Here is a 17,450-nt window from a genome sequence, read left to right as displayed (position 1 = left end):
GCAACTACTGGAACAACATCAGTACGAGATTTTTCACCCATCCGAAGGACTCCTCTCAGCTTTACGACCGCTCGCCTTATTGCAAACCCAGGGCTGGCCATGGCGCCAGAGAACCTCCACAGAACCCGCGTTTGTCGCTGTTAGCTGTTCCTGTTTCGTCCAGGTCACCCTTAATACAGTTTTTTTTTTTGTTTTTAGCCAGACTCTTTCGAGCTAACCCAGCTAACAACATCTGGTCTTCTTTGTTGACATCTTTACACATTTGTCCCAAATTTTCTGTTGCCTGTACGATACTAGCACTTGCTTTCACAAAGCTTGTGATCTGGTACTCAGAACATAATTTTTCCTCTAGCTGCTGTTTTACATCCGTCGCATGATTGCTACTTGTGTTTCACGTGACTTATCTGTAATTTTCTTAACGTTATTCTGCTCTAGCCTACATTTCACAACATCGGTATGAGGTTCTCCCTTCTCCAATTCGGTAGCAAGAGAAATCTATTGCTTAGCAGCATTTCAAAATTTCCCCTGCTCACCCTCTCCTTACCACCTCTTCCAGCACCCCTTCTCTTTTTCCGTTCAGCTGTTATAACTCAAATCTTACCACCTTTTCCAGCACCCCTTCTCTTTTTTCCGTTCAGCTGTTGTAACTCAAATTTCCGTTTTTCTAACTCTCCCTGGCTGACGCAAATACTCGCCCCCTGTTCCTCGATTTTCCGACCTTCCTAGCATTACATACAGTTCCATGGAAGAGACCCACTGATCACTCCATTCTCTCCCCCACTGCAACCACCCCAATGAAACTTTAACATACAATTTTCGCAAAACACTCACTGTTTACATAATCTGTGAAAAAATCCGCACTTATCACACATGGCTGACCGATTTTACCGATAGACAGATTGAAACAAATGTAATAGAAATTTATGTTACATTTTTCATAAGATTGATGCACCTAAATGCAGACCTAAAATTACGACTAGACACACTAAGAAAATACACTTTTTATGCTCTTTTGCCTTATTTCACATGGTACTAACACTGACACTAATGTAATTACACTTATATGTACAGCACCAAAAAACACTTAAAAGTAACTTCCAGTCTCTTATTTAAGTAATTATGTAGGAGATAAGAACTCCCAACTACCTAACTGTAACACCCCACCCATCACTTATCCGGTTTTAGCGTGTGTTCTCCACAGCTAATTGACTAACAGATCAACAGAGAGTGCAAAACTGTCGCAATATCGGATAACGCAAAAAAAAAGTAATAAGGCCCTGTGACTCCTGATTGAACTGCGGTGGCAGTGTTGACATTAATTGATTCAGAATTGATGACTCTTAATTAAAAAGGGGTGCACATTGATGTTATATTCAGCTATTGAACACCAGATGCAAATGTTGGACATAAAATTAATTAAGAAAGTGACTTGGGATTTCAACTACTTGATTGAAAACAGATGCAGTCGATTAGCACAAATTTATTTTAACTCTCGACCTTCAATCATCACATTACAAGACTCTCCTATCAGTCAGTGGTAATAAATTGCGTTTGCGTGGAGTAAAGTGCGATAACTCAAAAGTAATTCCTATCAACTGACCCAGGCGTAATGCGAGGTGCGAGAAGAATTCTACAATACACGGCCCATGAAACCCTCAAGGAAACTTTGCTGACATGATCCAACTAATTAATCAGTGGCTGGAGCAGGCGCAATATCACCGAATACAGTGTGGCAGAGGTGCGTCATTGTGCAGACGTCGGCCGACCTCGTGGTGCTGCAAGGCTGCGCTCATCTATTCACTCCTAGCTATCTTGCTCATCACATAGCTGAACCAAAACTTATTATCTCCAAGCTCAATCGTTCCATTTGCTAAGTCCTAAACTGCAGAGATGCTCACTCTTTCTCAGGCAAGCTGAGTAAAGAACGCCACGTCTGCACTCTAGGCAAGCTGGGAATGGAAGACCACTACAGGGACTTCTCCCAGTCTGCTCTTCGCCTCTGTTTCCCCACCAGCAAAATCACTCACGCCAATTGCAGTGCAAGTCGCATTAATTATGCGTCACTTCCCAGTGCCGACCAATGCCTGCTCTGGGAAGTGAACATATTCCCACAAAATTTCTCTTCCTCTCAACTTCTGCTATTTAGCTCCTCCCAGGCCACCCATCAAGGTTAGCCTCTGCACAAAACAGCAATTTTTCCGGAATTCTGACTCCCAGGAGAGTACTTCAAATTCCTTGGTCCTATGTTCCCATCGGAGGCCGACGTATTTCATTCTGTCGCTCTTCACCTGATTTACTTCAGACTCTGCGGACCGTGACTTCAGCATGAAGTTGCTATAGTCACAAACACACATATTTTGGCCTCTATTGACCGCTCCACCTTAGCATTGTGTGGCTTACTCGCATGTTTCACTGAAAACAGGATGACAGATATTTATCAACAGGCGTACAAGTTCTCTGTCTGCTTCCTGGTACACCAGCATGGGGTCAACCACCCACTCACTGTCACTCATCTTAAGGCAGCTGGAGGCCACACCCCGTTACCGCTTTCTCAGAACTTGAGCCACCCTAAGTTGCCTATTGCTACTTCCCTATGCCGCTCCCCAGCCGGCCACGGTCAACTCGAATACTTCCCTGGGATAAACTAGCCTCCAGTAAATCAATGCGTTTCCACAAGGTTTTCATCTCGTGTGAATTACTTTAAAACCATCACCCAACATTAATTATTCCAATACGTCCATACTATACCCTCTACAAGATGCATTGTGCCTTGTCAGTCATTTTTGTTCAGCCCTACTGTTCACTCAACGTGAGTTAGGTGATCTTTAATGACTTCATGTAAGGGCATAGCTCTTGCCATCTTACATAACCGCTACAAGGGGACCTGTGTTTCAGTATTTGAGTGACAAATGAGATTAAAGCTTCAGATACTTAATACTATTGCGCTGCAAGCAAAACCATGTATTTTAATGAATCCCACAACCACAAGACTGAGAGCACAACCTAAGACACATAAACCTCATGTTTCATTGACGCCTATTATTAATTCTAACAGTACACCTGCCTCCAAAGTCTCTCATCTGCTTAATGAAAGTCTGAAACAGTACTATACTTTTGATAAGTCACACTCAGATAAGAACACAAAATTAAAGATATTGAAATTCCTGCTGGTGCCAGGTTTGCCACGTTTGTTGTAACTAACCATTTCCAAATGTGCCAACTGAAAACTTAGTACAACATAAAAAATTGTTAATTGCAGAAATATCAGAAATCAAGGACATATTGCAGCTAATATTGTCAAACAATTACTTTACATTTAATGCAAAAGTGTACCAGCAGAAAGAGAGTCTTGCCATGGACAGTAGTATATCAAGTTTCCTGGCTGATATCTCCCTCAGCCATCTGGAAATTAAGTTCTGTAAAGAAAACAAAAGACTCAAAAGGAAAATAATATTGTACCAGAGATATATTGATGATACCTTGCTGCTCTTTGATGGAACAAAAGAGAAGACTGAAGAGCTACTACCATTATTCAGTTCTTTCTGCAAAAGCACTGACTACAGATAAATTCATCTTCGATCATGCCATATACAATAACATCTTTGAAGAGTTAACAAAAGATTTTATGGAAATGTACCTCTTGAGTGAAGTGATATGCATTAACAGGATGAAGAAACCGATGTATGATGGTGTTAAAAAGTTAAAAACGCTTTTCTTGAATTATGTGGTAAGTTTACACTGTTTTGCACATTTTTCCGTATTTGATTTCCGAAATTCATAACATAACATCAAACCTTTTCATGAGAGGAACGTGCAATTCACCTCGTTCAAGAGCAAAAATAAATCTTATGCTAAGACAACTTACGCCTTAGGATGGCCCCACAGCGTCCGAAATGCATCGTGTAGTTAATAAAACACGAAAATTTTTGAATGAAGACATTTTTAATTGATACTTGTAGTGTAAAGAAAGGCTTTATAACCATTTAACCTGTAATATTGTGTAGTTTAATTATTTATTGTCCTTAACATTGTTTATTGTGTAAAGTGTACTTCAAAGATAAGAAACAAGTTAGATGCAGGTGATTGCATCTTCGCCTATAATATTTGTTTACCTAAGAGTATTGAATAGACTTGGGGATAAGAGGAGTTTGTGGCACAAGTGGACAAGAAGAAGGGACCGGTTGGTAGGACATGTTCTGAGGCATCAAGGGATCACCAATTTAGCATTGGAGGGCAGCGTGGAGGGTAAAAATCGTGGAGGGAGACCAAGAGATGACTACACTAAGCAAGTTCAGAAGGATGTAGGTTGCAGTGAGTACTGGGAGATGAAGAAGCTTGCACAGGATAGAGTAGCATGGAGAGCTGCATCAAACCAGTCTCAGGACTGAAGACCACAACAACAACAAGAACCAATGTCCCTTCCAGATGCAAGCCAGTTGTTTCCTGAAGATGGCCTAATAAGACGAAATTGTTCGAAATAAACAGAATCATGTTGAGCAAAAAGAATGTACTTGTATTTAACCTTAAATATGGCATTGTTCTACCAAAAAGTATCGCAAGAATCCATAAATAACATAATACACTGAATTCATCTGTTTTAAATTTACATTAATAAATATCATTTGGCCAGCAAAAGTGCCTGATGTAAGATGTTTCATTAAAACAAGCTGTAAGTTTTCATTTAAGAATTTGCCATGATTGTTTTCCCAAAAACTTAACACTTCGCCTATCTATTTCTTGTATTTCATTGTTTGGATACACAACTGTAATGACTTGAGAAGTTCTATGATTATTATTGAATTGGTCATGCTCAGTCTTATAAAAGTTAGCTATAATCCATTTGTTTTGAACGATCTGTCAATGCTTTCAAATATTTAATTAACTGTCTCTTCAGTAAGAGGACTGGCCAACGTTTTGTCCCTATACTTATCGTTTAACTCGGCTTCTTCACTTTCTGTTTTAGCTTATTTACCGCTTCTCGTTATTCCCATCTCTTTTCTTTCGATTTGTTTGTATTTATTTTTACTAGCAATCCACCATGTCCCATTCATTGTATATGTTCAGTCAAATTTCTCCTATTTTACTCTGACTTTTCTTTTACACTGCAAATGTTTAACTCATTTCTGTTATCAATATTTTTCGTTCTTATTATTTCACATTTCTTGACACTTCTTAGAAAGCTCTTCTCCATATTTGATTATGCAGGTTTCCCTAGGTTTGAGAGTTTTATTAAAAAGCTGCTGATTGTTCTTCAAATTTTACTAAGTGTACTAACTTTATTTTGTATGTTGCTTCGTCATAATCTCACATTACATCACATCCCAAATATTTGAAATGTTTGACTTGTTCTATTATTTTCGTTTAATGACAAATTTTAATCTATGATGGGTGCTTTCCTATAAAAGCTATAGTTCAGGTTTTCTGCACAAGAATTTATAAATTATATTTGTAACAAATGTTATTCAATTAATGAACAGCTATCTGCAATACATTTTCTTCCCTTGAAACAAGTGTAAGGTAGTCAGCGTAAACAAATGGTTTTAATACTGATATGTCAGTCAGCTATGCTACAGTGTTTAAGTATTAAATAGAATGAAAGATACACCAAATTCGATCTCACTTCTTTTGTTTGTATGGATTAAGTCTTTAAGTTTCCAACTATAACCTGCACACACAATATATTTTCGGACTGGCTCTGAGCTGCTGACATAAGATTTCAGAAATATAGTTTATAATCCATTATATACCATAGATAATTCTTAAAAATCTATCGAAAGTGTTCTCAAATTTTAAAAATACTGTGATCCTTGGCTAAACTCTCTTTGTTTTTCATTAACTTGTAGTTAAATTAAAATAGTGTGACTAGTTAAATGTACTTCGCAGAATATCACTTGTTCATCAGTAAGTGAATATTCAGTTGTTGCTTTCACTCTGCTGTTAATAATTCCAAATTATAGTTTGCAAGTTTCGTCAAGTAGTTCTATTGCTCTTAGTTATATCAAACTGTTTTTCTCCTCTTATTCGTGTGATGGTGTTAGATTTGTTTTCTTTCAGTTCTGAATGATATTCTTTTGCTGCCAACACATATAAAAATATGTAGCAGTCTAAAATAAAGCAGCATTCCCCATGCATAATTAACACTGAATTAAATCAGCCCTTACCATTTGCTTTCTGGCACTTATAGGCGCCATCATTTATTTTGTATTAATATCATCCATTCATTTTAGCTTATATACTTTCGACAGACTGTAAAATTTTATGTTTTTATCCAGTCCTTTTCCTAATGTTGTTTAATTTAGCTGTCTTCCTTTCTGACAGGTCTAATGCTTTATGTTTCACAATCCCAAGCTTGTATCCCTGGCAAAAAGTATACAATTTGCGTCTTTTAACAATACTAGTGGAAGATATACGCTTCATATTAGAAACAACAGAGGAACCAAATCAGAAACAATGGAACACTACATCTCCTTACTTAGATTTTTGATTACAAAACATCTCATAGTATAATCTGGAATATCCCGTACAGTACGAGATTAGGAGTAAATGCTAACCAATGAATTTTGGTCATTCTGAAAAATGATACCTTTCTTGTAGTTTCTTATAGTAATACGGTATCGTACATAACGTGTTTGCTTTCTCATTACTTTAGAAAGTTTTCTGTTTCAGGTGATACTGTTGCTGTACACCACATAATGTGATAAAAATGATACTGAATAACTTCGCAAATATAACAAAACTGATGTAATAACGAAATGAATACTATCACAGAAAAACAACAAAGACTGTAATCAATTAATATGATCTGCGAATGTAACTGCAATCTCTGTACCTTTTGCAAAACGATCGCTTTTTCTTCCCTTTTGTTTCTTCATAGTGTGAGATGCCATTTTGTGACGAGGCACGAAAACGTGTAAAGTTTCATTTAATATGTAGCCTAAATATAATCAAATATTACTTAAAAGTGATGTAAAGTTTTATATGTACCAACTCCTATATTCATGAAGCTCCAATATCAACGTTTTTATGCAAATTTTATAGGGGAACGTTGGTGCAGAGGTCAACGCCATTGTTCTAAATGATAACGGCCCAGAGTCGTAATAAATGTCTTAACATTTGCTAATTTTGACAAATAAAAACAAATGTAAACTTAGGAGAACTGTCTTGATTAGCGATTCTTCCTTTGATACAGTAAAAGTAATCAGTTTTTCCAATATTGAATCAAATTTTAGTAAAATGACTTCAGTATATTATTTTGATTACCGCTAAATGGAATCTACGAGAATCCCATACACGGTACCATTTCACTAAAGAAAATCAAATAACTAATAAAATTCAACTGCAGTAATAATTGCAGACATTCTGTAAGCGGGTGGTGTCTTTTAATACAAAAACATCGTGTCGGGAAAACTAACTCCGAGAAGTGCCACAACTGAGTCACTGGCGTAAATAATTTTCCAGTTGTGAGACGGCCAGCAAAACACTAACTCCAACGTTTCGTAACTTATAAATAACAATACGTGAAAGAACTACCACAATACCTCGTATACAGTTATGCTGAACTGGTCTTATTTGGACCCATGAGTAGTCAATATCTTTGATTCTACGAACATTGCGCCCCTTGTACAGGAGAAACGCTGCCCACTGCCGCTGGCATTCCTGCCCGTCGTGGAACCGCCGTCGGACTCAGCGGTGATCGTCGAGCCTCCAGCGGACGTTCTCGAGGCAGGCAGCTACAACCAGGTGCCCATCATGCTGGGCGTCACTTCCGGAGAAGGGGCCGTCATACTCATGTGTAAGTAAAAAGACTGTGAATTCCCTGGCTCATTTCCTCTGCTTGTATCATACGTGATTCCTTGCATTTTTTACAAACCTACAGTCAGATTCTACATCTATACATTGTACTGTGGCGTGGGGATTCTCCTGCCTCCTTTAAGATTCTGGATCGAGTTCAGAGTACTTTGCTACGTTTTGGCTCAATTACTTGATTTATAAAAAAAGTACGATTATTGCACACTCCGGAATAACTTACACTCTGATTTATTTGGATCCGAGAATAGTGCTCGTCTCAGTTTCAGACTGCATTAATTGACAAATTTGACGGTGGAGCGTGTAAAATCCCAGTCATTGATTGACAGTCGTAGGATAGGTCCTCACACTTCACCTTTATTCTGTTTGTTGAGGCTGATTACCTTTGGCTGTGATGACTCTTTCTGTAGTATTGCATGAATTAACAAGCCAAGTACACTACTGGCCATTAAAATTGTTATACCAAGAAAAATGCAGATGATAAACGGGTATTCATTGGACAAATATATTATACTAGAACTGACATGTGATTGCATTTTCACGCAATTTGGGTGCATAGATCCTGAAAAATCAGTACCAAGAACAACCGACTCTGGCCGTAATAACGGCATTGATACGCCAGGGCATTGAGTCAAACACAGCTTGGATGGCGTGTACAGGTACAGCTGCCCATGCAGCTTCAACACGATACCACAGTTCATCAAGAGTAGTGACTGGCGTATTGTGACGACACAGTTGCTCGGCCACCATTGACCAGACGTTTTCAATTGGTGAGAGATCTGGAGAATGTGCTGACCAGGGCAGCAGTCGAACATTTTCTGTATCCAGAAATGCCCGTACAGGACCTGCAACATGCGGTCGTGCATTATCCTGCTGAAATGTAGGGTTTCACAGGGATCGAATGAAGGGTAGAGCCACGGGTCATAACACATCTGAAATGTAACGTCCACTGCTCGAAGTGCCGTCAGTGCGAACAAGAGGTGACCGAGACGTGTAACCAATGGCACCCCATACCATCACGCCGGGTGATACGCCAGTATGGCGAAGACGAATACACGCTTCCAATGTGCGTTCACCGCGATGTCGCCAAACACGGATGAGACCATCATGATGCTGTAAACACAACCTGGATTCATCCGAAAAAATTATGTTTTGCCATTCGTGCACCCAGGTTCGTCGTTGAGTACACCATCACAGGCGCTCCTCTCTGTGATGCAGTGTCAAGATAACCGCAGCCATGGTCCTCCAGCTGATTGTCCATGCTGCTGCAAACGTCGTGGAACTCTTCGTGCAGATGGTTGTTGTCTTGCGAACGTCCCCATCTGTTGACTCAGGGATCGAGACGTGGCTGCACGATCCGTTACAGCCATGCGGATAAGATACCTGTCATCTCAACTGCTAGTGATACGAGGCCGTTGAGATCCAGCACGGCGTTGCATATTTTTTTACCCTCCTGAACCCACCGATTCCATATTCTGCTAACAGTCATTGGATCTCGACCAACGCGAGCAGCAGTGTCGCGATACGATAAACCGCAATCTCGATAGGCTACAATCCGATCTTTATCAAAGTCGTAAACGTGATGGTACGCATTTCTCCTCCTTACACGAGGCATCACAACAATGTTTCAGCAGACAACGCCGGTCAACTGCTGTTTGTGTATGAGAAATCGGTCGGAAACTTTCTTCATGTCAGCACGTTGTAGGTGTTGCCACCGTCGCCAACCTTGTGTGAATGCTCCGAAAAGCTAGTCATTTGCATATCACAGCATCCTCTTCCTGTCGGCTAAATTTTGTGTCTGTAGCACGTCATCTTCGTGGTGTAGCAATTTTAATGGCCAGTTGTGTAAAAGGATAAACGCAAAATACCAGGTGCCATTACAAACTTTCCAGAAAACCTCGAGGCCAACCTGTCAGTTTAACGTTGGTAGGTGTGGATTTTCAACCAAACACACTACAGAAATCAGAAACTGTTTATCGCAGAGTGCTTTAGAAGCTGTTAGACACACGTTGCGTAGTCATGTAGCGCCATGATTCACACAAAAGCGGGCTCTTTGTAGAAAAGTGTTCGTATGTTCCAGTGTCCAATCTGCTAACACAAGCGGGGATCGCCGACATGAAGGAGAACTTCACGGCGCTGGTTGGCTCCCAGCTGCCGCTCCCCACGGAGGAACAGCGGACCCGTGCAGCGGAACAACTGGAGCAATTCTACTTTGGGGACGAGGGCTTCTCTATGGACCAGATGCAAGCTGTTATTGATGTAAGCATACGGCATTCGCAGCTCCACTGTGGCAGGGAAACACTGGGATAGCTTCAGCCTGAGTTCCGTATCATTCGCCAAACGTGAAGGATCCGAGCCGATTTAAGAAGCATTCTTGGTTTGCGCACTTGGAAGGGCGGTTTTCTGAACAACAAGTTGAGGTTATTGATTCTGACAAAGAGATGTGTGTAAGTCTCCTCTTGAGGCTCTGCTAAATTTGTTTCTGATGACGTATGAGAGGTGGTGCAAGAGAGGAGATTGTTTAATCTTTAAATGTGTTTTAGTGAGAGAGCCCTTCACAGGTGGCTGATTGTAACAGCCTAGCCGTACACTTGAGGGCTGTAGTTGATGTACTACGTCAGGCACACCTTGGAGTTTTCTATAGCACTACCATGCGTCTTCTAAAGATAACCTCTCGCTGCAGAATACAACACTCGGTTGCGATTACGTTCATGAAATGGGACTGTAGCTATTACGATCATGAAAAAATACAAGAATATTGTTCAGAGAAGAGTACAAAAATTTGTTACAACGGATACGATTTTAATGAATGCTCTGCTTCTTGAAACAAATTTAAACGTTACACATGAGGCATTACACATCTCACTCGTATAAATAATTACTGGACATTCGTGAGTAATAATGATGTTGAACGTAGATTCTGTACCAAACTTGAAGGTAGGTTTTAACATATGATCTCAGAAAGATTGACTCAGTTTCATAACATAGTTATACAATGACTTAACTTTTGCGATCGCACCTGGGTTTGGATTCCATCCGACTCTGCTTGCTACCACAAGAGAGTTTCTGTCTCGAGGATTTCAACCAATCACCGTCCACGAAGTCTGCGCTACAATATGCGGTGGTGTTTTGTTCAGCCAATAGCAAGCGACGACGTTTTTTCCAGGTGGATTGTGAAGCCTTGACTCATCACCAATACGCCACCGGCGTCCTTGCCATACAGCAAGTCTTGTGACATATTGCACCATTGTTGGCAACCGGAATAAAATAATAATTGGATCCTTTTACCGACCTCCTAATTCAGATGATACAGTTGCTGAAAGGTTCAAAGAAAACTTGAGTTTGATTTCAAACACGTACCCGACTCATACGATAATAGTTGGTGTTGACTTTAATATACCCTCGATATTTTGACGAAAATACATGTTCAGTTCCGGAGGTAAGCATAAAATATCATCCGAAATTGTGCTAAACGCATTCTCTGAAAATTATTTCATGAGCCCAAGCGAATAGTAAACGGTTGTGAAAACACACTTAACCTCTAAGCAAGAAATAATCCTGAGTTAATAACGAGCATCACAACCGATTCATGGATTAGAATATTGTAATTCCGAAATCCTCGAAAAATAAGCGAAAAATATACCTATTCAAAAAAGCAGATAAAAATTCATTTGACGCCTTCCTGAGAGACAATCTCCACTCATTCAAAATTAATAATATAAGTGTAGACCAGATGTGGCTTAAATTCAAAGAAATAGTATCGGCAGCAGTTGAGAGATTTGTACCAAATAAATTAACAAACGATGGAGCTGATCCTTCTTGGTACACAAAACGGGTTAGAACACTGTTGCAGAAACAACGAAACAAACATGCCAAATTTAAACAGACGCAGAATCCCCAAGATGGGGGATCTTTTACACAAGCTCTAAATTTAGGGCGGACTTCAATGCGAGATGCTTATAACAGTTTCCACAACGGAATTTTGTCTCGAAACCTCGCAGAAAATCCAAAGAGATTCTGGTCGTATGTGAAGTATGTTAGCGGCAAGATACAATCAATGCCTTCCCTGCGCTATAGCAATGGAGATACTATCGAAGACACTGCTGCCAAAGCAGAATAATTAAATACAGCCTTCCGAAATGCCTTCACAAAAGAAGAAGAAGTAAATATTCCAGAAATCGAATCGAGAACAGCTGCCAACATGAGTAACGTAGAAGTAAATATCCTCGGAGTAGTGAAGCAACTTAAATCACTTATTAAAGGCAAGTCTTCTGGTCTTGACTGTATACCAATTAGGTTCCTTTCGGAGTATGCTGATGCATTAGCTCCCAACTTAACAATCATATACAACCGTTCGCTCGACGAAAGATCCGAACCCAAAGACTGGAAAGTTGACAGGTCACACCAATATTCAAGAAAGGTAGTTGGAGTAATCCACTAAATTACAGACCCATATCGTTAACGGCGATATGCAGCAGGATTTTGGAACATATATTGTGTTCGAACATTATGAATTACCTCGAAGAAAACGGTCTATTGACACACAGTCAACACAGGTTTAGAAAACATCATTCTTGTGAAACACAACTTGCTCTTTATTCGTATTGTGTTGAGTGTTACTGACAAGGGATTTTCGATCGATTCCGTATTTCTGGATTTCCGGAAGGCTTATGACACGGTACCACACAAGCGGCTCGTAGTGAAATTGCCTGCTTATGGAATATCGTCTCAGTTATGTGACTGGATTTCTGATTTCCCGTCAGAGATGTCACAGTTCGTAGTAACTGACGGAAAGTCATCGAGTAAAACAGAAGTGATTTCTGGCGTCCCCCAAGGTAGTGTCATAGGCCCTTTGCTGTTCTTTATCTATATAAACGATTTGGGAGACAATATGAGCAGCCGTCTACGGTTGTTTGTAGATGACGCTGTCGTTTATCAACTAATAAAGTCATCAGAAGATCAAAACAAACTGCAAAATGATTTAGAAAAGATATCTGAATGGTGTGAAAAGTGGCAGTTGACCCTAAATAACGAAAAGTGTGAGGTCATCCACATGAGTGCTAAAAGGAATTCGTTACACTTCGGTTACACGATAAATCAGTCTAATCCAAAGGCCGTAAATTCAACTAAATATCTAGATATTACAATTACGAACAACAAAAATTGGAAGGAACACACAGAAAATGTTGTGGGTAAGGCCAACCAAAGACTGCGTTTTACTGGCAGGACACTTAGAAAATGTAAGAGACCTACTAAGGAGACTACCTACACTACGCTTGTCCGTCCTCTTTTAGAATACTGCTGCGCGGTGTGGGATGCTTACCAGATAGAACTGCGGAGTACATCGAGAAAGTTCAAAGAAAGGCGGCACGTTTTGTATTATCGCGAAATATGGGAGAGTGTCACAGAAATGATACAGGATTTGGGCTAGACATCGTTAAAAGAAAGGCGTTTTTCGTTGCGACGGAATCTTCTAAGAAAATTCCAATCACCAACTTTCTCCTCCGAATGCGAAAATATTTTGTTGACACCGCCCTATATAGGGAGGAACGATCACCACTATAAAATAAGGGAAATCAGAGCTCGTACGGAAAGATATAGGTGTTTATTTTTCCCGTGCGCGATACGATAGGAATAACAGAGAATTGTGAAGGTGGTTGGATGAACCCTCTGCCAGGCACTTAAATGTGATTTGCAGAGTATCCATGTAGATGTAGATGTAGATTACGATTTACTCAGTATCAATTTAATGTATGTGTTACACTTGCCGTTCTTAATTCTTTTTTTTTTCTTTTTCTTAATGGGGCATTCTCAAAGACACTAATAATTTTTCAAACTACGAATTAAGCCAGAAACACCAATGCCAATTCACCTTCACTTCAAACCACTCATCTTACACAGTACCTCACCCTTAGGTCTGATTCAGTTCGAAAATTCTTAATTACTACCTTGCTCCTGTTCGAATATTGTACCTTCACATTTCGGAATATTTTCCATCAAGGTTATCTAACTGATTTATAATTTCTTTCTTGATGCATTACTTAACAATTCGTCTTCTTGTTGGCATTGTTGCAGTCACAATATACTACGAGATAATCTTATTCATAATTTTAAGATTTCTTTATTTACAGTCATTTCTCTCTGTTTACTCATCACATTGCCGTCCATGTAAACGTTATCTCTTATCACTTCTCTCACTTTACTTGGTGCATTTCCATAGAAACAAAATAAATAGGCACTAATTAAGCAAATAATAATGCACCGAAACCTGCTTCCATCTTCCGGTATTTTTCTGCTTTTTTAACATTTCACATTTCACTAGTTTCCGATGGGATCCAGTTGTTGTGTACTTGCAGGTGAGGGTATCTTGCTATTGGTACCATAAAATTCTTCCATCGATAATGCGTTCTCATTTCAGTGATTCAGCTCTCTGTCGTCTCTCTCTCACCCACCAGGTACATAATTCAGAATTATTATTTGTAACAAAATGTATTAATTAGAGACAAGTAACTGTATTGTAATCCTGTAACAGAAAACCAGATTCATTAATCACTCATATACTACATTACACACTTTAACAGAATTCTTGGACATCATTTAATTTACGTGATTTACGTGTCGTTAAGACTCTGTGTTGTACCGTTAGCTTGTCTAGGAATTCACGCTGCCTCTGACCCATATCATACTCGTACACACTACATCTACGTATTAAATTCATGGAGACTATAATATTTCTTAATGAAATCAAAGCTCCAAAACAGTCGTTCCTTTAAGCTTTACTTCATTAGGATATGCATCCTTGTTGAATGCAAACGTTCTGTCTTCCACCTCAAAGATTCGTCTCCATTGCCACCATCTTTCATTTGTTACTCAGTGCCTGCCCTGTTTTATAATGATCATTTTAACTCTTTTCCATCAGTTTTCAGTGCCCAATTGTAACACCCCAAGAAACCAGAAAACCCAAATAAGAATGTCATGATAATTTAAAGTAGGGAACAGTGTTATCCTGACAGGTACGACAACTTTGACAATAATATAACACCTTAAAGTTTCGATGAACACCAATTTCAATAATTACTGAGTATGCCAAGCTATAAAGCTGGAAAGAAAGAAAGGTTATTTTTAATTTGCTATTGTGGGTGTTGGAGAAAACAATTCCTTTATTCCCACATACATTTAGCAATAACTGAACACTACACACATGAATGAATCGTGTAGACATGAACAGCACGGAATAACTAACTAAAGCTAAGTCACTGTATCACTGCACGTAAATTAACACTTCACGGAATGTTTATGAAGCACTGTACACTTGTAGGGATCGATTGTCAGAAATAGGACACTACATGACTCCCCCCTTTAATGCTAACGATAACGCAGATTAAATTTCACACGCCGTCCAGCTCTTGTAACTACTTCTTTCTTGAAACCGGGCGGTACGTCACGTGTATCAGTGGTTGTGTCAGGGAGTGGTGTAGTAGTCCTCGACGTCGGTCTTGGTGCTGCAGTGACTGGTGTTAGCTGAGGGTTGTGGTGTTCATGAGGTACAAGAACACATCTTGTAGCTTCTCCTGTCTTCTCTGGTTTGTGTTCAGTGGTAGCTGTGGTGTCTGTTGCGTCCAGAAATACAGGCTTGATACGGTCCACTGCAACTGTGGTGGGCGTACCGTTAATCATTATGCGGAAAGTATTGGTATCCCTACTGACTACCAGATATGGTCCGTCATATGGTGGCTGCAGTGGTTTAAGCACAGTATCATTGCGTTAGAATACATGCGTGCACTTGTCTAGCTCCGCAAAAACGAGCGAGTGTCTTCCAAGCTGGTTTCTGGGCATTGTTGGTCTCAATTGGCGTATCTGCTCTCTTAATCTTGTGGCGAATTCTGAGGCTGTGATTGTATCACCTGCCATGCTGTGCAGAAATTCTCCAGGCAGGCGTAACGTTTGTCCATACACCAGTTCTGCTACTGTTGCTTTCAGATCACTTTTGAATGACGTTCGTAGACCCAAAAGTACGATAGGTAGTGTCTCTGTCCAATGCGGTGTTGCGTGACATCTCAGTGCTGCCTTTAACTGTCGATGGAGACGCTCAACCATGCCATTTGATTCGGGGTGGTATGCCGTGGTGCGTATGCGTTTCGTACCTAGTAACGTAGCCAATGCTTTGAAAACGTAGGCTTCAAATTGTCGTCCTTGATCAGTTGTAATTCTCTGTGGAACTCCAAACCGGGCAATCCAACGACGAAAAAATGTTTGAGCTACAGTTTCTGCAGTGATGTCCTTCATTGGAAATGCCTCATGCCACCTAATAAATCTGTCAATCACCGTGAGGCAATAACTGTAGCCTTCCGATGCCGAGAGTGGGCCGATGATGTCAACATGCACATGGTCAAAACGCTGATTTGGTGGAAGAAATGTGCCTAATGGTGCCCTGACGTGCTGTGTGATTTTATTCCTCTGGCACATCAAGCATTGCTTCACAAATCCTTTACAGTCTGTGTGCATACATGGCCATACAAATTTTTGTTTGACCAATCTGAGTGTGGCTCTTACTCCTAGGTGTGACAGATTGTGCATTGATTCAATTGCCTGTGTTCTGAATTGCTGTGGCACAAATGGACGTATCTTTCCTCTTGCTATGTCACAGTACAACTCAATGCTTGCTTCAGGAAATGTCACGAGCTGTAGCTTCAATCCTTTCTCTTGTTGCAATAGATCACGCAACTCACTATCACATTGTTGCGCATGCGCGAGGGCGTCGTAATCAATGGCCTTTGTCACTGTTTCCACCTGTGCGATATCATCTGCTACTGTGGACACTGCTTCTATGCGAGAAAGTGCATCAGCTGGAACATTTCGCTTCCCTTCCACATACACAATGCTGGTCGTGAACTGGCTGACATGATCTAAGTGTCGCAGCTGCCTGGGCAATGCTTTCTCTGGCTTTACCTTAAAGGCATAGGTAAGTGGTTTATGATCTGTGTAAATCGTGAACTGTCGCCCTTCTAATGCGTGTCTGAATTTTTTTACTGCCGCATAAGCGGCGTACAGCTCACTGTCATATGTTCCCCAACGTTGCTGAGATGGTGGCAACTTATGACTATAAAATGCAATGGGCTGCCATAACTGATCAATTTGTTGCTGAAGTACGGCACCAATGGCAGTGGACGAAGCATCAACCATGAGAGCGAGTGGAGCATGCGCGACCAGGTGTGCTAATTGCGCGGCCTCTGCTATAGCTCTTTTTATAGCGTGAAACGCGGTGTCCGCCTCGATAGTCCAATGCACACTGTGGTTAGGTTTAGGTGCGCCTTTAAGTAGTTCATTCAATGGTGCAGTTATCAGTGCATGATTGCGAATGAAGCGTTGGTATAAATTCACTACTCCAATGAATCGTCGTAATTCTCTGACTGTGACAGGGCGGGGGTATTTGTTTATGGCCTCTACTTTACTGTGTGGCGGTGGAATACCCTGTGCATTCACCAAATATCCTAGAAAGTGGACCTCTTTCTCACCAAAAACACACTTGGCAGGATTAATTACTAGTCAACGTGTGCGTAGGCGGTCAAACACTTGTGCCAAATGCTGTAAGTGCTCCTCTTCCGATGCAGACATCACCAATAAATCATCTATATACACATAGC

General features: G+C 40.3%; 1 protein-coding gene across 1 annotated transcript in view; it reads left to right on the top strand.

Annotated features, from left to right (window-relative positions):
• The window catches only part of LOC124805653 (juvenile hormone esterase-like), a 65,409-nt gene extending 55,293 nt beyond the window's left edge, over positions 1-10,116 (top strand). Inside the window, exons 5-6 of the mRNA XM_047266220.1 lie at positions 7,627-7,792; positions 9,887-10,116. Of these exons, the coding sequence (XP_047122176.1) occupies positions 7,627-7,792; positions 9,887-10,116 (396 nt within the window). The remainder of the gene's footprint in view (positions 1-7,626; positions 7,793-9,886) is intronic.
• The last annotated feature ends 7,334 nt before the right edge of the window (positions 10,117-17,450 follow it).

This window comes from Schistocerca piceifrons, chromosome 7, assembly GCF_021461385.2.
Source record: "Schistocerca piceifrons isolate TAMUIC-IGC-003096 chromosome 7, iqSchPice1.1, whole genome shotgun sequence".
Classification (NCBI taxonomy): Eukaryota; Metazoa; Arthropoda; class Insecta; order Orthoptera; family Acrididae; genus Schistocerca; species Schistocerca piceifrons.
Note: the sequence above shows the minus strand (reverse complement) of the source record. Positions and strands in the feature narration are given on the sequence as shown.